The sequence below is a fragment of the Anopheles aquasalis genome, chromosome X (genome assembly GCF_943734665.1).
Source record: "Anopheles aquasalis chromosome X, idAnoAquaMG_Q_19, whole genome shotgun sequence".
Taxonomy (NCBI): domain Eukaryota; kingdom Metazoa; phylum Arthropoda; class Insecta; order Diptera; family Culicidae; genus Anopheles; species Anopheles aquasalis.
Genome location: NC_064876.1, coordinates 7,292,871 through 7,318,830, shown reverse-complemented (window position 1 = coordinate 7,318,830; position 25,960 = coordinate 7,292,871). Strand labels below are relative to the sequence as shown.

Below are 25,960 nucleotides of genomic sequence, written 5' to 3'. Positions count from 1 at the left end.
CGGCGTATGTGCCTTTCGGAATGACTGGTAGAGTCTGCCTAAAATCACCAGAAAGGAGTAAAAGACTCCCACCAAGTAGATTGTCGTTCTTTCTTATGTCTTTAAGGCTTCTGTTGAGTGCCTCTAGAGCATGCTTATGTGCCATTGTACACTCATCCCAAATGATAAATTTCGCCTTCCTTAATACGGTAGCCATTGCTGATTGCTGTTTGATGTTACATATCGCGTCTGGGAAGGACTTTATATTAAGCGATAATTTGAATGCTGAATGCGCCGTCCTGCCTCCATCTAGCAATGTTGCAGCAATACCGGATGATGCAACCGCCAAAGCAATTGCATTAGTCGAGCGTATTTTTGCAAGAATGATTGATAACAGGAATGTTTTGCCTGTTCCACCCGGTGCATCAAAAAAAAAGAATCCTCCTTGTTCTGTCTCAACTGCCAGCATTATTCGGTCGTAAATGGCTTTTTGTTCGTCATTCAGTAGCGGATGATCGCGAGCAACCATGGCTGCCATCTCATCGGTATTGTATTGCATTTCGCGACCAAGATCGGCATTGTTTAGCTCTGTTGAACCTCGATTGGGTGAACGTAGTCCATAATGAGTTAAGGGAAGATTGGCAATGCTTATGGAAAGATCTTCAATGGCAATTAACGCTTCGTTGCACATATCGGTGTTGTACGTGATCGATACATCGTCAAACCGAGTGCGTATTCTGTGCAGGATATCTTCTGTCATTGAATCTTTGTATTTATCCCACAACATATCTGCTTGTGCCGGGAAACATGTTGTTAAAAGAATTTCGAAGAGCAACCTAATTTGGACCGGTGTACTGCCTATTGCTGCCTCTCCTAGCATATTATCCCAATGACTGTCGTCTTCGAGCAAACCTAGTGCGAGGCACGCATCTTTATATGTTGAATACTGTTGTCCAATCACTTTGCGAATATCTTGAAATGATAATGGGCCAGTAACATTGACCAATAACAGTCGCAAATAAAAGCACTCGGTCTGCCTTGGATTAACCGTGTAAACTCGACCCAAAGCATTTGACTTGAATATGCCGGGATACGCTACAACCGGTGTTCCTTGCTTACGGGGCATCCAAGTTTTTGCTGCGTTCCAAATAAAATAACGGGGTACTGTCTTGTTGTATTTGGTGCGGAGTTCTTATTTCCCCAAAACCAAACTTTTCAATAACTCAGTAGTAGCTTGAGATCAACGAAATACGTTTGTACACTGCTGCTTTACTTTTGCTACTGCTTAATTCCCCTTTTTCGTAGCGATTTGCTAAGCGTAGTGTACTTGGATCTCTTTTTAAAAGTAAGTGTAAGTAAGAAAAGTAGGAAGGACAAAACGTGTAAAGTAAGAAGTGTTCGATGAATGTTTAGACCGGCTGTTGCGTCAACTGCTTACCGATGTATGGAGTAGTGTGAGCGTGTTATGGGATGGGATTAAGTAATTGGATTGGGATTAGTAAGAGCACTCATGAGAGACGATCGCTCACGTGGTTCTTTGTGTTGAAGAGAGAATAAAGGTGTATTCGATTAGATAGCAAAGAAATCAGAAATCTCGTCTGTTAATTTGGAATACAGTCCACAACAGAGCTAACACCGGCCTTCTTCGTTCTTCGGGTTCGTTAGCAACGCTTCCGCTGTTCAGCATCCTGACTGCTAATCTCTGCGGTTTAGTCGATTTTAAAAAAATCATAAAAAATGACTGTTTGAGCTAGGGTTATAAAAATTTGAGAACATTCGTTTTTTTTGTATGAAAAATCCATAAAAAATGCCACTGTACAGCTTACAATTAAGTTACGAAAAATAATTTTCTTATTTTTTGAATAACTTAAGTAAAGTGAATGAAATATAGTTTACATCCGATTCTGATACCAACAGAAGATACACTCATAGTTTGGTGAGAATCGGTTCAGCCGTTTCGGAGGAGTTTGGATACTAACATTGTGAAAAGTGGTTTTTGAATATTTAAAAAAAGATGACTTAAGTAAAGTGAATGTAGGATAGTTTATATCAATTGCCATTACCAAAAGAATATACACACCAAGTTTGGTTAGAATCGGTTCAGCCGTTTCGAAGCAATTGGGACGTAAAGTTTGTGACACGAGATTTTTATATATATAGACAACACGCACCGCACCTAAACATACGGCTTGTCCGTCATTATACATGTAAAAAAAACACGCATCGTATCGCCCCAAACCAGGTTTAATTTGATGAAGCAGCTCTGCCGCCTCCTCGGCACGCCTCGACGCGATCCCATTACTGACCGGGAGCGCAACGCAAGCCGGATCGAATTTCGCGTCCATTTGCAAGCGTTGACGCCTCTCACGCCGGGCGCCTTTCCATTCCGCCCACACTTCGCGCTCCATCGCGTGTTGTTGCTAATTGTTTAATTTGATCCTGTCGCCCAAAATGCGACCCCGTCTTTGTGCCTACCCTTTTTGGTGTCCGCGACAACCGCCTCATGCCGATGCAGCACCACTGACCCACTGTCATGACGCCATGCTGCGCTATCGCGCGCTACGTCACTTTGGAATGAGATGTATGTGTGCGTGTGTGTCCTTGCATGCCCTTCCTGGGTTGTTTGCTGTTTACAGTTCAAGCAAGAGAACGGGCGGCTGGTGAGGCGACGGCGAAGGAAACGAGGAGCAATGCGGCTTTGCTCCAGATAATTCACCTTCGATCATGCCATCACCTCGGTTCTCTGGTGGCCCTCCCGGGGGTAGTAGGGTGTACAGTATCACGAACCAGACGAACCTGGCACCGATGATTACTCATTTCGCTGTATTATCTTCGCAGTACAGCCGAACTCGGACGATCATGTCTGGATCTGACGATCGTGCTTTGATGTCTGACCACTAAACAATACCTATAGCTCGGTCCAGCATGTCGGAGTATATAGTAAAAGAGTTATTTGCATGCTTCATACTCCGATGCAGTGTGCTCTTTATTGTGAAACGGAACGAACGGCGAAAACGCCTTCGTCCCTTGACTCGCAGCCGAGTGGTCGATGGCGTCCTAACTGCTGTTACCTTTTACCAGCCCAATTGGCTGTTTTGGAGCGAACCTTCCCGCGAACCTAGAAGATGTTAGTCCGTAGAAGAAAACACTACACAAGGTTTCACGTTCCGAATTTAACTGATTTTATTCACAAAAATGTTCGGTATTTATACCCAAAATTACAAGGCCAATATTCCCGCGCCCTTTCCTCTATTTACCTCTCCACCTCTTGTTAGTGCCACCTCATTCTTGCGTCTAGCAACATTCTTATTGTTATTCTGATAGCTCGACTCTTTTGTCTTTGGTGCTCTGATGCCTACTTGCTTGAACCAATACGATTTGTACAGGTTTACTGATATGAAGTGTTACCAAATTCACACTGCTGTATCTTTCAAACCTCTCGTAACATCGACACCAACATTGATTTAGTTATAGTTTAATATATTGTTTACAAGCTATTTAAAGAATTTGCGTCTATATTTGTAGATTTTTTTTATCGTGATGTAATTCAAACATAATAGCTGTGATGGCGTTTATTTGGTTGGAAAATCACAACCTTCAGCTATAATTCGTGAGCTCAGTCTCCTTAAAATAAACAAAATATTTGTGTATCGCTCCATAAATCGATAAAATGGTACTGATAGCATTACAAAACGCTATGGAAGTGGACCAAAACAAACCGCAACATCGCCAGAAATGATTCGGAATGTGAAGGCCAGAATTCAACGAAATCCGCGTCGCACTCCATAAAAACCTCGCAAAAGATATGAAAATTTCGCTCGATACTATGCAACCCATAATGAAAAATGATGTCAAGGATGAGCCTTATAACTTCTCAAAAGCACACAATCTTACACCGCAGCAAAATAAAGTTCGGTGCGAACGAGCAAAGGAGTTATTGCGCTTGCACGAACGTGGCGAATTTTCAAACATTGTGTTCTCCGATGAGAAAATTAATCAAATTCAAATTAATCAGTCCATAACCTCTAAAAACGATCGTGTTTACTTGACCGATGGTTCATACTTGAATTTGAGCCTAATTACGGCCACTAGTAGCAATTTCCCATCGCAATAATTGTTTAGGACCGCTGTGACCGCTGATGGGCGTTCTTCAACTATTTTCATCGATTCTGGAGTCAAATTGAAAGCGACACTTTATCGATAATATGTTTCAGAAGGTGCTTTAGAGCCGTGGACACGTAATCATTTCGGTCGCAGACCATGGACGTTCCTACAACACTCGGAATCGTCTCATAAAGCTCGTAAGAACCAAGAATGGTTCAAAAATCATGTTCCACACTTCATTTCGTCCACACAGTGGATTTCGATTTCGCCAGACGCAAATCCGATGGACCATTCCGTCTGGTCCAAGTTAGAGAGCAAGGTGAGGACTAAAAATTAGGCCAGTATGGATGCGCTAATGTAATCGATTGTACGAGAACCGCAAGATCACATTCGTGCAGCATAATTTTTTTTCGGACCGTTTCGGACCGGACCAACCGTTCCGTTTCGGAGGCTATAGTCGAGTCAAATGTGGCCACATCGAGCTAAAGCGAATAGTTTCTAAAAAATTGATTATTTTAAAACAATTTTTTTTTGAAATCAATACAAAATCATTTCAAACAAAAAAGTTATAGTGTTTTGAATAGGTAACACTTCATGTCAGTAATCCTGTATATGTCTCCGGTCGACGACCTGATGCTCGGTGCACGTGTCCGGTTAACTCTTACAAGATTGTCACCCGATATGTTGAGTGTGGGATATCGTTCATATTTCATGGTGACAATATTCTGGTAATTAGTGCTGAGTGCTTTTTGTAATTAGCTCGATGATTTATGGTTATTGCTCCCGATCGCGCATGGCGTGATCGGGCATGGTTTGATGCTGCGTGATGCAATTATGCTGAGCGTGATTGCACGATGCTTATCCAGTGCCTATGCTGCTGTCGCGAGCATATCGTGATCTTCGAATTTATGTTCTGGAGCGTTCTTTTGTTCATTGCTTTCACGTGCCTCCTAATTCGTGCGTCACGGGCAGATTGGTTCCTTTCTCCCTCATTGCGCAAGATGTGGTTGCTCTGGGAGTGCCATTTGCGCAATGGCTTTTAGCACTCACATTGGTGCCGTGCGCATAATTGCTAACCTTGAATTTTATGTTCTAAGACGATCTCGAACGATCGTCTTTTTATTGCTTGCAGGTGCTCATATGTCGAGCGTCCCGGTTAAATTGGTTCAGTTGGTTGCGATTCTGTTGACAGCACCATATATGGTCATATTTTTGACGCTAGAGGATTCTAAGCGAAATGACCAATGACAAGGCTAGGTCGGTGGTAGAGGATAGTCGGGTCGCTTCAATTGTAAATTGAATGCCTTGCACAGTGCACTGGTTCCATACTAATCTGTGGCTGTGCAGTGAGGCAGTTGGTGCATGGATATTCATCCAAGGGAGATAGATATAAGTATTTTGACTTAGTGCTTGCTTGAGCTGTGACGCAGCCTCTTGGTATGATCAGGGATGCGCTGCTAGGTTGACCCATGATCCTATCGGTGCGCATACGTGGTAGTATACTGGACGCTGGCGATTCGATAAAGCATTCGGGTGATGTTGAATGATTCTTGCGGCACAGCCGTGGGTGCGTGGTCACGGTTGCGAATAACCGTGCATCAGCTTTGCACACAAATCGAGTTGATTTTCGCATGACGAAGCAGTATGGAAGTCGCACGCGTAGTCATACTGCTTGTTATTTTTTTGCCCCAAAGGAAATAGTGTAATGGAGGGAGAGTTTTTGGGAAATCAGTCTTTCCACAAACCAGTGCATCGAGCTCGTTTGCCCTATGATGCTAGCTGATCTCAATGCTGATCGTGCTCACTTCAAAAAAGAAGGAGAGCACATGTTAGACGGCATCAACGGCGCTTTTGGTTACGTTTCTGACGCACCTTCGCCCTTCTGGCAGCCCTTTGCAGCTCGCCAACGAACACGGCGGTGCTGATCGCGTAACCGAGCAGCAGCAGCATGAAGCACCCGCTCATGTTGGCTAATGCGACCTGTGTATAGGCGCCATTGCCGGCGTATGGATCGAGTAGAAACTGCAGCTGGTGGTACTGGGCCGCCCAGCGGCTGATGAGACCACTGGCGGTGTAATGCTCGAGCTCGTGATTGAACGGACGGATAAGCGGCGAGGCCTGCTGACAGTAGACGGCTAGCTTCGGAATGTACACCCGCTCCCGCCCGATCCGAAGCAGCTGGCCATCGCGGGTCAGGTTGCGGTTGAGGTAGGTGAGCGTTTCGATCGGTAGCAGGACGGCAAGCCGGGCACCGGGCTGCTGCAGCTGATCCACGAGTGCAGTTCGGAACTGCCCGGACGTTACGAGCGTACAGCGCTGGCGCACCTGTGGGAACGCGTCGAAGATGAAGCTGTAGTTGCGGTACATATACAACCGGTAGTCGGCGGCCAGCAGACCATCGAGGGTGCTGGGTATGCTGGCGTTCCGTGCGGACTTCAGAAAGTTGTACATCGAGCTGGTATAGGCGGTGCGCAGGACCATGCAGGCGCCGAGCCAGAGCAGGGCAAGCGTACGGGCACATCCAACCGGTGGCGTTTTGCGGGTGAATGTCGCACCGAGGAAGATAGCGAACAGGGCCATCACGGTACCGTTACTGCCCGGGTTGGCACTACCGTACAGCAGCCGACGAACGGTGGGAGAGGCACGGTTCGCACCGTACATGACGCAGCTGCCGACCAGCAGCGCGCTCAGCAGGAGGGCCCAGGTTGGCTGCTGGAACGGGAAGCGTAGCTTTTCGAGTGAGCCGTACGATCGCCCCGGCGGTACGGCCAGTACGATCTGCGACGTGTAGTAAGAGAAGCTGTTCGCCATAAATCGGTTTCGCCGCCTCGTCGTGGCCCAGTAGCCGATCGTGAAATTCACCTCTCTACGCCGCACCTATCCGTTCGTGGATGCGAAGTTAGAATGGGATAGGGATCATCGTATTGATCAAGGGGAGCCCCGCCAGTTGACCTTACCATTCCAGCAGCTCCGGTAGCATTCTCTGGCAGTGGGCCCGCGGTGCCCCATTCCGGTGGATCGGCCATGATGATGCGAGGCCGGAAGTTGAGACGTTGAGCTAACGTGCGCAACACATACCCTTCCATGCCTTCCAGCCCAGGCTCCTTCCCCCTAGGCGGTATTATGAACGGGTAAACGCTAAAACTAGCCACCGACAACTGGCAGCCGAAGAAGTTGCCCAGCTTCGGTGGAAAGAGCGAGCGTTTGCGGTCCACGAAACCACCTACCAGATCGTAGACGTTCCACAGGACGGGATTGACCTGCTCGCAGTGTCGCTCACCGTACGGGAAGTAGGTGTAGATGGGGGCCATCGTGGCATTGCTGCTGGCCACCAGCAGCACCGCCACGTTCGCTATGTAACGCGACCACAGTGTCTTCAGGATGGCGGTGACCGTTTCGTGTCCGTGCTCTGAGTCCGGATCCGTCACCACGACCGTATAGTAACCGGAATGTTCGAACATGCCCTGCCGACCGAGGGCCCGGCTGACGCGCTGGAATGCGGCAATATCGTCCACCACGAATAGGCTGTGGGTACGCTGCTTCCGCTGCTGCAGTCCACGACTTCCTTTCTCGTCCTGGCCCGGTTCATCCGAATCCTCCGGTGCCCGTTCGGTTTCGAACATCTCGGCCGTGAACCCGGCGCCACCAGTTTCGAGGAGCAGGCTGAAGCTGGTAACGAGGTGTCGCAGCAACCGGTCGATAATGTCGATTTCGCGGAAGCGTAGCTCGGGTTCCGATACGTCCCAACCAAAGTACAGCTGGTTGGTGCGGTTGGTGTAGTGTAGCCGAATGATTTCTATCGTCGCGTGTACCAGCACTCGATCCGGCGCCGTTGCAGCAATCCGCTGCACTAGCATTATAAGGGCCTCCACGCTCTCATTGTTACTGCTGCTGGTTGTGCAGTGATACCGCGTACAAACAACGGACACTAGCACCAGTAGCCACAACCAACGGGGGCCTTCGCAGTTCCACATTGGATCACTGTTGTGCTGCTTCTGCTGCAGCGAGCCTAACCGACCGCTCGCATTTGTGGAGAGAAAGAGCCGTGATAGCGATCGTACTCGGATGGATTTCGTCACGAAACTAGCCTACCTGACACCGAAGGCTCTAAACACTTACTTCTTATGAGCGCGTGGCGAAGTGATGATTATGGCTAAATAGGAGTAAGCTGCTACTGATGGTTATCTGCACAAAGTGCTCCTGTTTCGTTATTACAGTTGCTCTGAATTTATTTATGTTAAAAGTATTTTACGATGGTATGGCAAAACTATGCCCAGAAATTACATGAAGAACCGGGTACCACTATCCTGCTAGCTTTCTCTGCTCTCATTCCGCGAACATACACCAGTTCGGTGGGTTTCAAACGCGATACGAATTATGTTGATTGATGTGCAGTGCGTTAGCGTTTGCAAAATGGGAAAGCCGAATAAACCAACGCGAAAATGTAAAAGCTATTGCCTAGGTCTTCCTGCAGTTTTGTCTAATTATCCTTCTTCTTAATTGGTATATACACCGTGTCCAATATATTCTCATACAAATGCAATCATTTATATTTTCTTAACGGGTGGACCAATTTCTATCATCAGAGTGTTTTTTTAAAGAGCAACTTATACTAATTAATTAAAAAATATTTTTCAGAACTGCCCCCCTCCCAACCTTTTTTACGAGCTTCAATCGCTTTGAAAGTCCAACGCACGTGACACGGACGACTTTAATAGACATTTCCTCCTAGTTTTTTGGGATCGTTGCTTCAAACAGAATGAAATTAGACAATTTTTATTCGTTTAGGTTCAATAATTGTATAAACAAACGATAAAGTCCAGTGGGTTAAGATTTGGTGCATTGGGAGACCATTCATTCTACGCTAAAAATCTGGTTAAATTGTCCCTGCACCAGTTTTGAACCAAAATTGCTTCTCCAAGAGCGCTTCATCATGCTGGAACACATAATTTTCATTCCCTATGATCTTTTTACGCTGGATTTTACCATTTTCTTCATAAGATATCTTTTATAATACGTTGGGTAATTTTTAACGCGTTTTTCAATAAAAAAAATAGGCGTAATTTGCCGTGCGGGCGAATACCCCCCCCCCCCCAAACGATCATAATAGTCGCATTTTAAAAACCTGGGTAAGTTTTTTAGGTTATCTGTTACATCCCTAATGTTTCTGGACTACAATCTATCATTTTGGACATCACAACTTTGCTCTAGAGCAAATAGCTTCTCATCAGAGAACACAAGTCGTGCTGTTTAATTCTTTTGTGCAAATAACACAATTCCGAAATTCCGTGAACATTCAATTTTTTATAAGCATTATACTCTAGCTCCTATTTAAAAAAAGTTATACGTAGTTGATATCAAAGCTTTGTAGCCATTTTTCGTATCGTTGAGGATATCGTCGAATGCGTTCCCGAACGGTCTTGATCACTTTTGATCAGTACTAGCCGATGACTTTCGCCTCGATCTTTTTTTGTAATTTAACGAGGAAGTGTCAAGTTATCTCTAATGTTTCGATATACGAAATCGCGCTTGATTCCAAGATGCTTCAAGGTTTTGAAAATAGGGCTTGGACACTCCCTATCGAACATATTTTTTTATAACACAGATACGTAATTGTTTCATGGTTACTAAAATTAGACCCCCAACATAAAACAGACCAATTCAATTGCCAAAATGTTAAATAAACACTACAATTTGAAAAAAACAATATTGATACTTGGGCTAGGTGCAGTGAACGTACCAAAATCGTCCAGCAAAAAAGTGTATGAGAATATATTGGACACGGTGTATATGATGACTTATGAAAGCGATATCATTTGTAAAGCCGGGGATACATGAAGCGTAAACTCTGGTATAAACTCAGAGTGTAATGCCAAAAAGATTAAGACGGGGATACATGAAGCGTAAACTCTCGTATAAACTCAGAGCGTAATGTCAAAAAGTTTTCGCTTCGTGTGGCAGACATAAACGCGTAAAAGTTTATACCGAAACGTCAACTGCAATTACATTCGTGCACCTGCAATTACACTACGCTATTACATCAATTACATGCGTTTCTGGCCACAAAAAACATAAACCGACGAGATAAGTTGATTTCTGAACATCTTTTTATATATTTAAAGATGTTTTTACTGTATATTAGCGATTGTAGAACATTCAATTCATCATAACGCTACGCTTCATGTTGGTGCTGAGTTTACGCTTGCTTTTACGCTCGGATTTACGCTCCGCGGGCCTATAATCTTTTTGACATAAGTATAATCTTTTTGGCATTACACTCTGAGTTTATACGAGAGTTTACGCTTCGTGTATTCCTACCTTTATGCTTATGTCAAAAAGATTATAGGCCCGCGGAGCGTAAATCCAAGTGTAAAAGCAAGCGTAAACTCTGCACGAACATGAAGCGTAGCGTTATTAAGAGTTGAATGTCCTACAATCGCTGAAATACAGTAAAAACATCTTAAAATATAGAAGAAGATGTTCAGAAATCAACTTATCTCGTCGATTTATATTTTTTGTGGCCAAAAACACATGTAATTGATGTAATAGCATAGTGTAATTGCAGGTGCACGAATGTAATTGTAGTTGACGTTTCGGTATAAACTTTTACGCGTTTATGTCTGCCACACGAAGCGAAAACTTTTTGACATTACGCTCTGAGTTTATACGAGAGTTTACGCTTCATGTATCCCCGGCTTAATAGATAAAATACTAATCAGACTTAGGAAACTCCAATGAGTAATAAAAATCTATTCGAGTGGGGATTTTAGTGAAATTGTATGTTTTAGAAAACTAAAACAAACTTTAATTTGAGCTAAAATAAAAAAAAAGAGTTTTCGCCGTAATTGCTAAATAAGAAGTAGGTGACAGCGGCTTGTGTACGAGTATTATCACTATTCTACTTTGAATTAACTTTGGCCACTTGGTTTGTAAACTATTATAGGTACAGCTGCTAAATCGGTTTAAAATATATCATCATAGTCGTAACAAACCATCTCGCGATTATCCTTGTGTTTGCCTTTTTGAGATCGGTTAGTAGCTGGGAAAAAAAACGATCAATACGATCGGTTAGAAGCTGCACCTTATATCGTTGATAAACGCAAAGCACATTGTCTAAGAAGGAATTATTACCGAGAGCGGACCAAACGGCGGACGAGCCGGCTTCGTTTATGGGATTGATTTGCGGTTGACGTCGTGCTAGCTGCACTTGCAGTTGGATTCCTCCGACCGTTTTAGAATGCAGCTGCAACAGAAATCCGAAAAGGAAGAGCAAAACCCATGAGTAATCAATTATATCTGCCACCTGCCCGACCAGGAGTGGCTGGCTTACCTCTGCAATTGACCGATCCGCCGACTCGATCTTGGCGTAGGTCACGAATCCGCGGCCCTTCTCGATCTCCATCGAAATATTGAGGATCTCACCGTACTCGCCGAAGTGCTTCTTCAGAAACTCCTCCGTCACCTTATTACCAGACACGTACACCGTGTTGCCGGTGCGCGGCTTTTCCTTGGCAGTCTCTACATCCACGGCACTCGCTTTCTCAACAGAATCGACCACCTCCGAGCGGTCGCGCTCGTACTGCTGGTACAGGTTCAACCGAACGGTGCCTTGCGACGCTGGAGTAGCAGTCGACCCTTCGGCGAGCGGTGTATCAGTCGATGCAATCGCTGGAGTGCCGGATGCCGACGAGAGCGTAGCTTCGCCGGATTGCTCGCCGCTCGATCCAGCCTGTTCCGTACCAGCTACAACTGCGCCAAATGATCGGTATTGAGTGCTGCCACCGTTCGGCTGCTCGGCCGATTGCGCCCTCTTCTGCTCTTGACCCTTCGGTCGCTTGAACGATGATTCCTGTTTGATCTGCGGCTTCTGGATTGCTTGTATAGCTCCGCTCTTCAGCAGTTTGCGGGCCACTTCGCGCGCGTCCCGGGCATCCGCCGGCTTCTTTGGTACAATGCTTTTCTCTGGCTCCGGTTTCGGTGTCTTGAGTGCCTGTAGCGCCTTCTTCTGCAGGAAGCGGCACAAGGATGTTAGAAAATCGTGAGGAATCCAAGAGCCCAAGAGAAACTTACCTTTTTGCGTAGCATGGCATACTTGGCCTGCAGCATCAACTCCTCCTCGGTTAGATTTGATGGAAAGTGCAAGTACACCATCGCGCTGCCGTGCCGGTAACTTTAGAATTTATTGTTTTGGTTTTTCCTAAGCCGTTTCCGTACTGAGGAAAACAGCCGACGTCGCAAGAAGCACAATCGTGTTCGGAAAGTGTCGGGTTCTTCTTTTTTATTATTTTTATTCCTTAAGCCGGTGATACATGAAGCGTAAATATACAATTAATTTACACTTGAACATGTTTACATGACCGGGTTCAGACGTGTAATCCGAATTACTCTGAACTTTTATCGACTTTTGTGAGAAAAATTGGATCTTTTTTCCGAAGAAAAAGATTAAAAACGCTAGTAATGATCACTCACTATTAATGCAAACCACAAACAGGAAATATAGTGAGGCAAATCGCTTGCAAACAGCGTTTACGCTAGGATTTATGCTCCGTGGACCAAAGTGTCTATAGGAAACAGGTGAAGTCATCCCGAACAAAATCGCTCGCGACGGTTAGAAAAATGAATGAAAAAACTGACAGTTCGTGTTTATGTTCTGATTGCGTTGGAGACGCTGTATTCGCTTTGAGAAGTAAGAAATCCGTAAAGAAAGTTAAAATTTTTCCAGTTTTTCAGTGCTATGATTGTTCTACATTGGTGGTTTTAAGATGCCTTATAGATTTTGCCTAGCTGTGTTTTGCAAACTCTTCCTTTGGATGCGCCTCGCGATTGGCAAACGATCTGCCGAACCAGCGTTCTTATATGATGAACAAAGCGCGCTGGAGCTGCCTTTATTCGGGCAGAAGAACCCACTCCTACTCCTTGCTGCTCCTTGTTCGGAACAAGCGAAGAGGTTTCACCTTTGCTGGATCTCTGGTCGGACACGCGACAACACCCTTCTTTGGATGCACTGAGCATGTAGCGCTGATGTGATTGTCCATCACACTCCGATCGTCTCCGTCCTTTTGTCCTTTAACCAATAGTCTAAGCCGACAGTGACCGGCTATCGGTGGAAGCCGGATCCGGGCCTTTTCCACTCGTTTCAGAATCAGAGATAGCCGGCGTTTTCGGCCCCTGCTGACACGTTGATAGCCACAGCGGGGCTGCTCGTTTGTTCTAAAATTAGAAAATGTATCATTTAAACGAGCAAAAGTAGATAATATACCTGATAAAACCATTGCTCTTTTTCGGATTCAAACGCACGCTGGTTTGGCGATGAACGTAAACAAGGCGTCGAATGTCAAAAAAACAAAAAAAAGCAAAAAAGAAAAAAAGTGCTATGACTTCACCTGTTTCCTATAGACTCTTTGCTATGACTTCAGGCTTTGCCAGACTGGTTGCGGTACGTGCGGTACTTGCGGCAGTTGCAGACGCTTTTTGGCTTGTCAAACACGGTATCCAACGAGGTTGTTCAGATGTGCTTTTGTTGCGGCACGAGCGGCAGTTGCAGCAGTGTTGTGATTTTGTACAGATTTGCCGCACGTACCGCACGTACCGCAACCAGTGTGGCAGCGCCTTTCACCTGTTTCCTATAGACACTGTGGTTTCCACAATAGGTATGCTGCATGGGACGACTATGCATTGCTGTGGCATGGGCTGCGATCGCCTCTCCAAATGTAAACATTATCCCGTGTTTTTAAATTACTTGTTCAATAAAAGACCCCGGAAAAAAAATCCAGGGTAAGACAGTTTCTACACACAGCCAAAATTTGGCGGCTAAAGTCAAAATTGTCGGCAAAAGTCAAAAGCTCCATATAAAAAAAATAATGGTGTGTGTAGGGACGCTTGAAAAGAAGAACTTCAGAAAAACTACAGAATCATCGCGAAATAACTTTAACACAACTGAAAACGCTTTCTGAAACGCTTTGGTTCCATTGTATGTTGTGTTAGATTGTGTTTTATTTCTACAGCATTAACCGAGCCCTACACCACCGTTCCAGGTGTGATTCACACCTGTATGGTGGACACGGAGGTCACCGCGCACAGCCGGCTTTTTTAACATATATAAGGACGGACGAGCCGTATGTTTAGAACCGCGCACAGCCGGCTGAGGCGATAATTATCTCGTTTGATTAGCACAATCATCGCGGGAAAGATAGCTGGAAGGGAGTACCAGCAGGTGAGCAGAATCCGAGTCCCCGAGTCTTTAGGAACTGCTTATCAGCAACGTAACGAAACTACTCTGACCGTCGGTAAAGGGGGCTGCATGTGGGCAGACCTCTTATCACGACGCGAGAGCTAGCAGCCAAGCAATTGCTGTCTTGCACTGCATGTCACAGCTACAGATTGGGTAGCTTTTCTGTCTACACGCCGTAATAGTGAACGTTTGCTATTAATGATTGATTTCTGCTCGATACCCCTCACTTTCAGGCACCATCGCGCAGCGGACGGAACGTCGACAGAGATGTTGTCCGGTAAGTAGGCGTGGGAATGTGCAGCGGGAAACCCCTCAATCATAACCCCCGGTCTTCGCTCATCGGCGAACACCATTAACATCATCATTCCGCGCCCTCACACCCATCACTGATTACATGCGGCTTCCGTTGTGTTCGATATATCGGACGGTTTACTACTCGCGGATGACACTAAACAGGAGTTTCCCTTCTGCACGTAGAACTGTTCGATGGTTCGTCTGTAACGGGCGGTTCGGTGCGACGTGCCCTGCTAGTGGCGGCCGGTGTTGGGCTCGTCACGGCCTCCGGATACGTCTTGTACCGATTGCTTCAGCAACGGTGTGCCCGCCGTCCACCGACCGAGTGGCATCGGGTTGGGGAGGTATCCGACCTGTGGATCTACCCGATCAAATCGTGTGGCGCGGTGCGAGTGGGCCAGTTCGATTGCACCGAGATCGGGCCGGGCGTCGGTCTGCTACGGGATCGCATCTTCATGGTGGTCAATAGTGGGGACGGCCGGTTCATCACCGGCCGTTCCCATCCTACACTGGTGCTTGTGCAACCGTCCTTCGATGAGCCCGGCCACGAACGCATGCGACTGTCCGCGCCTGGCATGTTGGACGTCGAGGTTGAAGTGCGGCGGCTGCTGGAGGTGGGCCAGCACGAGTCGGCCTCGGTGTGGGACCAACCAGTGACGGCAATCGACTGTGGTGAGGAGGTGGCCCGCTGGCTATCGCGTTTCCTTCTGCAGGAGGACACCGGGCTGCGGCTGGTGCTCTACCCGTACGATCGGCCAACACGCCCGGTGCGGCCTAAGAATCGCATCCACCGAATGCTGACAGCGCGCGACTCGGGTGCACTACACGATGCTACCAGCTACATGCTCCTGTCCGAGGCGTCCGTCGCCGATGTGAACGGCCGACTCGAGCTGCCTCCCATCCAGGCGCTCCAGTATCGCGCCAACATCCTCGTAAAGGGACCGGGCGCCTTTGAGGAGGACGATTGGCGATGGATTCGCATCGGTGACACCGTGTATGAGAACGTTAAACCCTGCACCAGGTGAGAACCACGTTTCGTAACCCGAGTGGCCTATCAAGCCATATCATTCCTCATTGTCATACTCGGCTATTGTCATCGTACCCTCCTTATCGTGCTGCCTTAATATCAACCATTTTCATCCCACAACCTCACTTTCCTCGGCTCCCCTATCATGTTGGCTTATCACTCTTGCAGATGCCTCTTCACGAACGTGGACCCGGAGACGGGCGTGAGCAGCCCGGTGCAGGAACCACTCAACACACTGCGCAAGTACCGAATGAAACCCGGCCTCGGTGCATCCCCGGTGGTCGGCATGCAGATGGGGGTGCGCGTAACCGGCAAGATTGCCGTCGGCGAGGCCGTCTACGTTGGCTGAATCAGGATATATTTGAACACTTGAAGCAGTTGCTCGTTGCTTACTCCAGTTCTAGCTTCAAGGCCTTTGCAAAAGCCCACCACCGCAAACACCACAGCAGTAGACCTCACAGTTCACCTCAGCCTCAAGCAGTGGTGCCATTTCGTAAGGATGAAAGCAGAACGGTTGCGGTCGGTTGGTTTCGCGTCTCGGAAAACATATGTATTTACTCGTGTACGCGAGACGACTAGTGCGACAAACAAGCGATTTGGCCACTGTACTGTGGGTCCGAATCAGTGTTCAATTGATCCAAAACGTCTCTTTGATTGGTTGCGTTGGGTTGATTGTTTGGTTGGCGAAAGAAATTCGGGTCCAATAACAACGTGGCTAGGCAAAGTAGACGGAGTCGCCGACCTTGATGGTGCCGGTGCGGCGCAATCCAAGATGGATGCCGAGGGCCGGTGATTCGCCCAGCTCCGGTATCTGTCGATATCTGTTGTCGTTGAGAAAGACGGGCGGATCAATACGTTGCACGTTGCGCATCTAATTGAATGCGTCGAAGTGAGTGAGTGAGTGGAGGCGAAGGGCACTTACTGTTTCAGCGTCCGCAACGGTTCCTTGTCCGGGTGGGCGACCCCGGTATCCGGATCGATGGTGGTGAAGACGCACCGCAAACACGGAATGCGATAGCGGAACACGACCTCCCCGATCCGCACCCACTTCCAGCGATCTTCAGCATACGGTTCCGGGCCACGAACGACAAAGTTGGGCCGGAAGCGCAGCGGTGTGACCTTGTTCTCCAGCCGACCATTCAGCTCGGTCACGCTGGCCTCGTTGAACAGCATGTAGCTCGTCTCGTCGTGCAGTGTACCGGTGTCGTCGCCGTTCCGGCGCCGCTGGCTGTGAGCGTGCGGATAGTACCGCAACCGGTAGCCGCCGTTCTTATCGAGCAAGTAGCGTGAGAACCACTGGGCCACGGTGTCCCCACAATCGAGAACTGTGACGCCCTCGCCCCAAACTGTACTGCGCTCGTTCACTGGATCAGCGGTCGTCCCACTGCCGGCTGCCCTCCGAGCCAGCTCGCCCACATCGATCCGTAGCTCCGGCATACCAGGTGCTTGGAGGTACAGTGTTGCGCTCGGTGCATCGTAACGCGGCGCAATCAACACCATTTTTGGCTTCATGCGCGCCGTCACGAAATTGCCATCTTCATTCGTCACCATGAAGGTGCGGTCGCGCAACAGCTCCTGACCCGGTCCGGTACCGGCACAGTCGATCGCCTTCAGGACGACTGGACCGCACGATTTGATCGGATAGACGTAGATGTCGGTCAGCTCGCCGGCCTTGCGCCACCGCTTCGGGGGCGTGTTGTCGAGGCGCTGCTTGGCCAGGTAGGCGGCTGCCGATACCAGTGCCACCCCGCCGAGACCGGCCGCCACCAGCAAAGCCTGCCGGGCCACCGGTACAGCCCGGAACTCATCCAGTAGCCCTGCGCCGAGAATTGTAGCCAGGTCCGTGGATTAAAATCCGCAAACAAAAGGGATACTTTTCGCCACCGTACGTCGAGTCGCTTTGTTCCTACTTACTCTGGAACATGTTGTGCAAGAGAATGCAAAAGGAAGCTCTGCTGCTGCTGTTGTTGCCGTTGATTATCGAGCGCCGAGATCCACGGCTTTGGCGTTTGAATTGTGCGTTGCTTACGAATCGAGCGCTACGCGCTAAATAGCGCCGCGAACTTTCGCACGCACACACGGGCGGCTGCGGCGGCCAGCAGCGCCGATAACGATGGAGCGACATGGTGTGTGGTATCAGCGAATGTCAGCTGATAGAGACCCCAGGGGCCGCGGATTCCACAGGTTACCACCACCACGATGACAACATTCGCGAGTAGCAGCGCTCGCGTATCTCTTGCACTTTGATTTACCCGCTTTATTTGATCACCGTCCGAGTGAACGCTCGAGCGAGCAAACCATCCGCATACCCGCATGACCCCTTAGCTCTCGGTGCTCGGATCACTGATAGGAGGAACGACGAGCTTGCTTGCTCTAGCACGCACGTGATGGCCAACGGCATTGACCGCGTACGGCTGGCGTACGTGAGCAGATGCTGCGAGTGGTGGCCAGCTCCAGCATTTACACCGTGTCCAATATATTCCCATACAAATTCAATTATTTATATTTTCTTATTGGGTGGATCATTTTGTATTATCAGAGTGTTTTTTTTAAAGAGAAATTTATACTAATCAATTGAAAAATACTACCATGATCAAAAATAAACCGGAATTTGGTCATAAAAAGAAAAGTACTTGTTTTTTCTTTAAAATTCCAATTGTCCCCTTCAAAGTAGTCCCCGTCGGATGCAATGCACTTGTGCCAGCGTTTGATCCACTCCTCAAAACTTTTCTGGAACTCGGTTTTTGGTATAGCCATTAGTGCCTCCGGCGATTTTAGCTTTATTGCCTAAACACTCTCAAAACGAGATCCTCGTAGTGATTTTTTGAGTTAATTGAATAGGAAGAAGTCACATAGTGCAAGAATGGGTGAATTGACCGGTTGTTGAATGATATTGGTGTTGTTTTTGACGAGAAACTCACGAATAATCAACGCATTATGAGATGGCGCATTATCGTCATGGAGAATCCACGAGTTGTTACACGACAAAGCAGATTTTTTCGTTTGCGGATAAATCCAAATGATATGTTGGTGGTCTCAGCTATCTCCCTTATCGTCAATTTGCGCTTTTCGATCAACAATTTTCGGATTTCATCGACGTTTTCGTCAGTTTTGGATGTCAATGGCCTTCTAGGACGACAATCGTCCTCAACAGTCTCACGACCACTTTTAAAGCGTTCATACCACTGGTACACCTGTGTTTTTGATAGAGTATTGTCACCATAACACTTTTGTATCATTTTTAATGTGTCGGAACACTTAATTTAACTTTTAAAGTTGTTCATGTTTTGAATCAATTTTAAAAATCGCCATGACGTAAAAACTTAATGCAAACAAATCTCTGCTGTAAACGTAAATGAAGAGCTGGCAAGCTGAAACTTGGCATGTACATCACTAATAGAGCCGTCAACGTAATAAAAAAAACAGAATTCGAAATTGATAAGCCCGCGCGGAATAAATTCAAAATTCCGGTTTATTTTTGATCATGGTAGTATGTATCGGAATTACACTCCTCCCAACCTGCTTTACGAGCTTCAATCGCTTCTAAGGTCCAACGCACGTGGCACGCACGACTTTCATAGACATTTCCTCCCATTTTTTTGGGATCGTTGATTCAAACTGAATAAAATTAGACAATTTTTGTTCGTTAAGGTTCATTCTTATAAATAAAAACAAGTTTATGTTTGTATATTCGCACATCACGCAATATCTACCGGGCCGATCTTCACCAAACTTGGCACAAAGGTAGCTTTGGGATCCTTTTCCCAGGATTTCCCTCCCTTCTCCCTCCTCCCAAATACCAATGTGTTAGAAAAACGCACAGCTCTGGTGGTTTTCAAGCAAATATCTCCAAAACTCTCACAATTGTTGCTGGTTGCTCTAGATACCATGTGACAAAGTTTGGTTCTTGCCGGATAAGGGGGAGGGGGTGGCATACACTCCCTATCCTGAAAATCCCTTCTAGGGCAATATGGGTGTCATTCCCAAAGTTTTTGGGGTCTTTAAATTCATGGGTTGCATCAAAGCGGAGTTTACTCCATTCTTTCACCCTTCGCTTTCCTCCATGCTTCTCAATTCAAAGCAGGTTGATGGTAAGCTTAAATCAATAGTTGGTTTTTGTTCCTTCTATAGTAATTTAATCCCAATGTGATCCAAAAACAAAGAGAAAGAGAGATACAGAGAGAGGTAAAAAAAGGTACCTAAAGCGGCCCATAGACGATCAACTTTATTTGTCAACTCTTGCATGCAAGTCGATTGACACCAATATATTTATCGTGTGTGGGCTATTTGAAGCTTGTGTCAAAAAAGTTGAAGATTTTCAGCCAGCTGAAAATATATTGATGAGGCTGAATAATGGCGTCGCCTGTGGGTCACATTAACGAACACGATGCGACTGTGGCCCTGATTGATAAAACATTAAGGACTAGGCCAATTTATGCCCACATATGAGCAATAAAAATAAAACGACAGTTCGACGCAATTCTTGCATCCGAAACATTGACAAATAAAGTTGATCGTCTATGGGCCGCTTAAACCAAGTTTGTTGACTATGTGGCACAATTTGCGTGTTCATCCCTCTCAGCAGGATTGGTAAAGTCTGAATGCAAAGTGTAAAGACACAAATCATTGCATAATTTCCAGCATGCAAGGCTTTTCCGCCAAATGAAAGCTGAGTTTGGAAATGGAGAGCATAGCTTTCCAGTTAGCAACAAGAATTCAATTGGCATCGATCTTTAACACAAGATATCGGATCTAGCGTTACCGTTAAATTGTTGTTTTAACGAAGATAACTTTCATTACTTGCACATTGCCCAAATGGGGAATTTGTTATGAGTTAACCGTAGACTGGCTGCTGTTTATGATAATAAATTATCGATGCCAATTTATTACTTTAATAATTCTTATTTTGTTCAGGATCTTCTACAACCGGCATGCTCTCAAGATAAAACTAATGCTGATAGACACGTTAAATGCTGTAAATGATATCGTGCAAGAAAGATGGACGAAGTGAAAAAATCATACTATATATCCGAATGAAATCGGGAAAATCAGCTAGTAATTTTATAAGCAAACGATAAAGTCCAGTGATTTAAGATCTGGTGAACCAGGAGACCATTCATTCTTCGCTAAATATCTGGTAAAAAGTTCCTGCAACAGTTTTGAAGCCGCTTTGCCGAGGGCGCTCCATCTTGCTGGAAAACATCATTGTCGTCCTGTATAATGTTTCTAAGCTTTGTTTCACCACTTTCGCTAAACTATCTGTTTTATAAGACGCAAAGTTATTTTTTTGCCTTTTTCATTCAAAGATAGGGGTAACTTGTTGCGCTTTCAAACAACCCCCCAAACCGTTAAGTTTAATGTTAAGTTTATTCGTCCAGATTCTTCACTAATCTTCACTAAAAATGTTGTTGAGAAGCATTACACGAATTTGAATTTCTAGGATTTTTTAACGATTTATTAGCTTTCGACGAGTTGAACACCTAGCTTCGACGTTGAGCCGCGTTGGTTAAAAAAATTTGTGCACTTTCTATTACTTCTGATTCGCTTCTGCCTCGTCTCTCGGCGCTCGCGAGTGCCAAAATGTTCTCTTTCTCTGGCTCGATGCCACTCAGGCAGCAATTTGCAGTTTCCTCTCCCGCTGACGTTAATTATTCTTAAAAATGCCTTTACTCTTCAAATTCTTCACTAATTTTCACCAATTCTGCCAGCACTCTAAAAACACTTTTCCCCAGTGTCAAGAGCTGCAGAATTCTGCTCGCCAGGCGCCAGAATTCTGTCTCCCCACCCTGCTATTCACTAACTCTCCACTTCTCTCCATACTTTTGCTACAGATCCTCGTTTCACTGTCACCGGTGGTGGAGTACCTCCTAATTTCGGCAACACTCACATTAAGCGTATTTTAAAAACCTGGGGATTTTTCTTTCGTTATCTTATACATTTTTATATTATACGATATTGATACTTGAACTAGGTGCTGTGAACATACCAAAATGTGAATGAGGATATAATGGCCATGGTGTAATTAATGGGCGATTCCTTCTGGAAACTATTCGTTTTACCATGCAGGATTTGTGTGTGCAGGACTAAAATAGGCCCCTCCACTCACGCTGAGCTACTGAGTGACCGAAAAAATGGCTAATTTCTACATTTTTAGTAAACAAACTTACACTAAACTATGCGGAAACGTAATTTAATGTATTAGGGAAGGGGGGAGGGGTGAAAAAAATACATTTAATCAGTTAAAAAGCGGTTTTTTCGGTCACTCAGTAACGTCAACGTGGCAAATGCAAAGAAGCTTCGAGAATTGTTATGTTATTTTTTTAAATAGTTGATTTTTATTAAATTTGTTCCATTTTTCATCTTTCTAATTTTTCCATAGTATCTAAGATTGAGCGCTGTTTACAACATACATACATACATACATAATACATATAGCATAATAGAAAGATAGTGTTGGACAGTAATGTGCTTTCGCTTTGCGGCTTCGCTTTGCTTTTGCGATAAAATAGTTCCTTTTTCCTCCAGTACCAGAACAAAACAATAAAATAAAACTCCGGACTTCCGCACTTTCTTTCGTCTATGTTTACGGTGGCAGCCGTTTTGCAGTAGTGGTAGCAGTAGTAGAAGTAGCAATAGTAGCAATAGTAGTTGTAGTGGTAATGGTAGTGGTGGCAATAGTAGCAGTAACGAAAGTGCCGTTAGAGACGGCGAAAAAGGGATCAGAAATGGTAAACGCCCCGCACGGAGGGTGGTTGTCAGGTGCAATGTTCCGAAGGGGAGGGAAAAAGTTCAAGACCTAGCCAAATGTCATTTAAATAATAGTGTCACCTTCATCCTAAGAGAAAAAAAAATTATGAAATAATAAACGAACGAAAAAAGGGTCGTAATAGTCATAATCCTCTCCTACTGGATCCACCAAGAGCTCACGATGTCTATCCATATTATACAAGTTTGTTTGATGGGGCGGGGGAGGATGGGGGGAGGGGGTAGACGGTGTCCCTCAATCCTAGGGCCCAGTTCGTGATGGTTCGTGGGGAAAGGTGTTGCTGGTGATGATGGTGGGGTGAATAGTTGGAAAGCACCCCTTCTTAAAGGCCCGATAGAATGGCAAAAGGCGACATGATAGCGAAAGTAAAAGAATAGTAAACGGAACGGAGAAAGAAAAGGACTTCGAGGAAGAAAGCTAGCTGTTGATAGTCAGAACTATTTACAAAAGAATATGCGCAATAGGGTGCGTGCAGCGTCATCGCTCTAGCAGTCAGGAAGAGAAGTAAAAGCAGTAGTTGAAATGAAAATTAAGATGAAGTAAAGCGAAATAAGAAGAAAAAAGAAAACCGTTGGGATGTGCGGGGGGGGGGCGGGCGGGTTTCCTGGTTTCTGGCCACCATCATTGGTCAGCTTCACCTTCTAGCTTCGGCTTCTGCAGGTACTGCACTTTTTTCGCCAGGCGCCGGCACCGTCTCCGGCGGTTCGCAATCTTCCCCTGGCTCGCCATCCCCTTGTTCGGTTTCGGTCGGCTCGGATAATTTACCGAGCAGCTGCGTGCAAGAGCACAGAAGCGTTGCATTAGACGAAACCGATCACGCATGTGCAAGCCACTGTGCAACTGAGTAGCATAGGGAGCCAGTACCAGTTGCGAAAAATTAGGGATGTTTGCAAACGATACACGGGGGATGAGACGATGATGAGTGAATGAGAGTTGAACAGATGACACTAGACTACAGTTAACGATACGCCAGCAGTGGGTGGGTATGCAGCATCTCAAAGAAAGAAAGTATAAGAATCTGATGGTAGAGGCAGGGGAAGGGGGATGGGGCCGTTATACTAGGTCTAGTCTGTGAGCGAAATTGAGCAAATGGAGCATTGAGGGTAATAATTTGGGGATGCGGACGAGTGAGTTCCTCCCTTCTCCAACTTCTCGCCTCGTACTGGATTGCCCCACCTCGAGTCTAGGTAGGTAGGTAGGTGTGATCCCATTGATTGATGCCGGTACGTATGGTACCAGCTACATGGAGAGTAGTAAGTATCTAACACCCCTAGCGCTTTTAACCCCTAGATAACAGTGTAGGTATGTGTGTGTGTATGTGTGTGTGTGTGTTCGTGTGTCGGTGTGTATACCTCAACCGTGGATTTTTTTTTTCTCCGATGGATGATAAACAATCTTCAGCTTTTTTGTTTTAGGGAGGAAAATCCGAGAACCGAGCGTGGGTCCGGATCCGTGGGAGCGTGTGTGTGTGCGCGAGTGTGTGTGTGGTGCGATATTAGCGGCCGGAAGATACCACTGAACACGGCACGAAGGTACTGCGAGACGTACGCGCCTCAGAAGAAGGAGAACGGCAGCAGCGACATGCGCTCCGGTGCGTCCGGTTGCGCCGAGGGTGCTGGTTTGCCAATGGCCGTGGTAGCGGGTTTCGGTGCTGACGTGGTGGCTGGTGGTGGTGGAGGAACGAGGGCCGTTATGAAGCTACCGAGCGCCTCACTGAGCTGCGGTGGTGATGTTACGAGTGCTGCCAGCGCCGGCGTCTGGACAATGTTCGTCAGTTCCGCTTCCAGCTGGCTGCTCACGTTCCCGATGCTTGCCATGTCGAGCGGGTTGGTGGGCACGAGTGGTGGCACGAGTGCCAACAGGGCGGTCATATTCGGAAGGGCCGGCAACACGGCGGGCATGCTGGCACCAAGCAGGCTTGGCTGTGTACGGACGGAACGTGGTTCAGTATGCGGAAGTGAGCTGATCGAGCTGGTGTGCGCTGATGAAGCGGGTGAGTGCGAGCCTGAGTCCAGAGTCCACAGCTGCAACTGCTCGCATGAGGAGTAGGAATCCTGAGTCCTGGACTTGCTTCTCCAGCCTTCCGATGAAGTGTTGATGATTGATGTTGATGATGAAGGGCGGTTGCTGGTGGTAGAGGTGGTAGTGGCGGTCGGTCGCTGAAGACCCTCGATGCATGACGGTGGTCGCATTCAGGACAGTCAAACAAACAAAACAACATACAAACAAACGACAAGCATACTAACTTTCTAAGTACACAAACATGCTCTCTCACACACAAACACACATACACACACACTCTCTCTCTCTCTCTCTTTCTCTCTTTTTTCTCTATCTCTCTCGCTCTCTTTCACTATCTCACGCATACACGGCTTAGATTAGTGACGTGATTAGACGTGCTTTGAAGTTAACCACTCGTTCACTGGTTTGTGCGATTCGCTGTGGGGTGGAAGGAAGGAAAGAAGGATGGAACGTTGTGATGACTGTCCTGCCGATGAGTGGGCGTGAATGAATGGTTGGGTAACACCTACCAGAATCAGATCCTGGATCAGGTTGGACAGACCACGGTTAGCCAGCACGAACAGGCGGGTCACCGGTCCGGGAATGCCCTCGGTGTAGCCGTCGCCCTTGCCGAGATCGTGATCGTCCGGCGAGTGGGCCTTCTCGTCGCTCTGCTCCGTACCCGAGCTGCCCGACACAAGCTGTGGTGTGTATGTGTGTGTGGTTGTGGAAGAGTTCGTTGGCCGGACGGTCGGTGAGCAGGGTTGGGACAATGGAAGAAGATACATTTTTTGCCGATTAGAGTAGCCGCGGATAGCGAGAGAAAGATATGGTGGGCGGAGGGTGGAGGATGAAGGGGGGGGGAGGTGTTGGTCGCACACAGGTTACATTGTCGTATGGACGGACGGAGTGGGTGAAAGGGTAGGGGTTTTTGGTCAAGGGGGTGGTGGGGTAGTAAGGGTTTTAATGGTCAGTTTCAAACAAAATATATGTAGATTAATAATAGAACATACATAAATACATAAAAAGATAGGAACAGAGCAATAGTAAATGGAAAGGCGAAAAACGAAAACAGAACAAGAAGATGAACAAGTAGCACAAAGAAAGAAGATAGAGGAAGATGATGATTGCAGTGATAGCAGTAGCAGATTGAGAACAGACCAAAGACAGAGGAAAAAGGAAATGAAACAGGGAATAGAAGAAATAAAGAGCGAGAGTAAGAGAAGAAGAAGAAGAAGAAGAAAAAGAAAAATAAAAAAGTAGCAATTTAGCTGCTAACGGAGGAACGAAGGATACACACTAACACTTAAGAGCAGGACTGTGGGACTAAGAGAAGAAAAGGATACAAGTAATTAACAACGTGAACGAATCCGTTTCCAATTACTACTAGTCTTCCGAGGGAGGGTAGGGGTGAGGGGATGTAGAGGGGAGTCTGGCAACACAAGGAACACAGAGATCGACCGCTAGAGAAGGTACTGTTGACAAGGATGGCGAGCGAGGACGGTGGAATGAGAAAGGGAGAGAGAGAGAGACAGAGAGAGAGAGAGAGAGAGAGAGA

At 46.6% G+C, this 25,960-nt stretch overlaps 5 protein-coding genes and 1 long non-coding RNA gene across 10 annotated transcripts in view; 1 reads left to right on the top strand and 5 right to left on the bottom strand.

Annotated features, from left to right (window-relative positions):
- Nucleotides 1–10,403: 10,403 nt before the first annotated feature.
- LOC126571025 (negative elongation factor E-like) lies at nucleotides 10,404–12,375 on the bottom strand. The gene is made up of 4 exons (XM_050229242.1): nucleotides 12,154–12,375; nucleotides 11,414–12,088; nucleotides 11,215–11,326; nucleotides 10,404–11,122 (listed from the first exon to the last, which is right to left on the bottom strand). Exons 1-4 carry the CDS (start codon nucleotides 12,232–12,234, stop codon nucleotides 11,046–11,048), a joined length of 945 nt encoding a protein of 314 aa, XP_050085199.1. The 5' UTR covers nucleotides 12,235–12,375; the 3' UTR covers nucleotides 10,404–11,045.
- Nucleotides 12,376–12,790: 415 nt separating this feature from the next.
- Nucleotides 12,791–13,724, bottom strand: LOC126571285 (uncharacterized). Of its 2 annotated transcripts, none has more exons than XR_007607876.1 (2): nucleotides 13,467–13,724; nucleotides 12,791–13,293 (listed from the first exon to the last, which is right to left on the bottom strand). It is a non-coding gene; the product is annotated as an uncharacterized LOC126571285 (long non-coding RNA). The 2 variants fall into 2 exon arrangements; XR_007607875.1 differs by lacking the exon at nucleotides 13,467–13,724 and adding an exon at nucleotides 13,353–13,458.
- A 188-nt stretch (nucleotides 13,725–13,912) lies between these two features.
- LOC126570987 (mitochondrial amidoxime-reducing component 1-like) lies at nucleotides 13,913–16,136 on the top strand. Of its 4 annotated transcripts, XM_050229198.1 has the most exons (5): nucleotides 13,913–14,053; nucleotides 14,118–14,296; nucleotides 14,548–14,591; nucleotides 14,792–15,629; nucleotides 15,804–16,136. In XM_050229198.1, the coding sequence occupies exons 3-5, from the start codon at nucleotides 14,582–14,584 to the stop codon at nucleotides 15,982–15,984; spliced, it is 1,029 nt and encodes a 342-aa protein (XP_050085155.1). In that variant the 5' UTR covers nucleotides 13,913–14,053; nucleotides 14,118–14,296; nucleotides 14,548–14,581; the 3' UTR covers nucleotides 15,985–16,136. The 4 variants fall into 4 exon arrangements, with proteins under 4 accessions (XP_050085155.1, XP_050085147.1, XP_050085137.1 ...); XM_050229190.1 differs by having other exon boundaries at nucleotides 14,013–14,296; XM_050229180.1 differs by lacking the exons at nucleotides 13,913–14,053; nucleotides 14,118–14,296 and adding an exon at nucleotides 14,344–14,467.
- Nucleotides 16,137–16,155: 19 nt separating this feature from the next.
- On the bottom strand, nucleotides 16,156–17,922 carry LOC126570959 (mitochondrial amidoxime-reducing component 1-like). The gene is made up of 3 exons (XM_050229120.1): nucleotides 17,550–17,922; nucleotides 16,558–17,452; nucleotides 16,156–16,456 (listed from the first exon to the last, which is right to left on the bottom strand). The coding sequence occupies exons 1-3, from the start codon at nucleotides 17,758–17,760 to the stop codon at nucleotides 16,351–16,353; spliced, it is 1,212 nt and encodes a 403-aa protein (XP_050085077.1). The 5' UTR covers nucleotides 17,761–17,922; the 3' UTR covers nucleotides 16,156–16,350.
- Nucleotides 17,923–23,686: 5,764 nt separating this feature from the next.
- Nucleotides 23,687–24,593, bottom strand: LOC126571153 (uncharacterized). Its single transcript, XM_050229459.1, has one exon. The coding sequence runs from the start codon at nucleotides 24,591–24,593 to the stop codon at nucleotides 23,955–23,957; it is 639 nt and encodes a 212-aa protein (XP_050085416.1). The 3' UTR covers nucleotides 23,687–23,954.
- Nucleotides 24,594–24,698: 105 nt separating this feature from the next.
- The window catches only part of LOC126570950 (uncharacterized), a 16,296-nt gene continuing 15,034 nt past the window's right edge, over nucleotides 24,699–25,960 (bottom strand). Inside the window, exons 8-9 of the mRNA XM_050229109.1 lie at nucleotides 24,933–25,103; nucleotides 24,699–24,840 (exon numbers count right to left, since the gene is read on the bottom strand). Of these exons, the coding sequence (XP_050085066.1) occupies nucleotides 24,775–24,840; nucleotides 24,933–25,103 (237 nt within the window). The 3' untranslated portion in view covers nucleotides 24,699–24,774. The remainder of the gene's footprint in view (nucleotides 24,841–24,932; nucleotides 25,104–25,960) is intronic.

Excerpts from the sequence above, each read along its gene's own strand:
- LOC126571025 (XM_050229242.1), bottom strand. The coding sequence starts at position 12,234 with ATGGTGTACTTGCACTTTCCATCAAATCTAACCGAGGAGGAGTTGATG. Across the intron at positions 12,089-12,153 it reads ATGCCATGCTACGCAAAAAG|AAGAAGGCGCTACAGGCACT; the intron begins GTAAGTTTCTCT and ends CGCTTCCTGCAG. Across the intron at positions 11,123-11,214 it reads CGCCGTTTGGTCCGCTCTCG|CTACTAACCGATCTCAAAAA; the intron begins GTAATAATTCCT and ends TTTTTTTCCCAG.
- LOC126570987 (XM_050229172.1), top strand. The coding sequence starts at position 14,513 with ATGATTGATTTCTGCTCGATACCCCTCACTTTCAGGCACCATCGCGCA. Across the intron at positions 14,592-14,791 it reads GTCGACAGAGATGTTGTCCG|AACTGTTCGATGGTTCGTCT; the intron begins GTAAGTAGGCGT and ends TTCTGCACGTAG. Across the intron at positions 15,630-15,803 it reads AACGTTAAACCCTGCACCAG|ATGCCTCTTCACGAACGTGG; the intron begins GTGAGAACCACG and ends TCACTCTTGCAG.
- LOC126570959 (XM_050229120.1), bottom strand. The coding sequence starts at position 17,760 with ATGTCGCTCCATCGTTATCGGCGCTGCTGGCCGCCGCAGCCGCCCGTG. Across the intron at positions 17,453-17,549 it reads CTTGCACAACATGTTCCAGA|GGCTACTGGATGAGTTCCGG; the intron begins GTAAGTAGGAAC and ends TTCTCGGCGCAG. Across the intron at positions 16,457-16,557 it reads CCGTTGCGGACGCTGAAACA|ATATCGACAGATACCGGAGC; the intron begins GTAAGTGCCCTT and ends CAACGACAACAG.
- LOC126571153 (XM_050229459.1), bottom strand. The coding sequence starts at position 24,593 with ATGCGACCACCGTCATGCATCGAGGGTCTTCAGCGACCGACCGCCACT.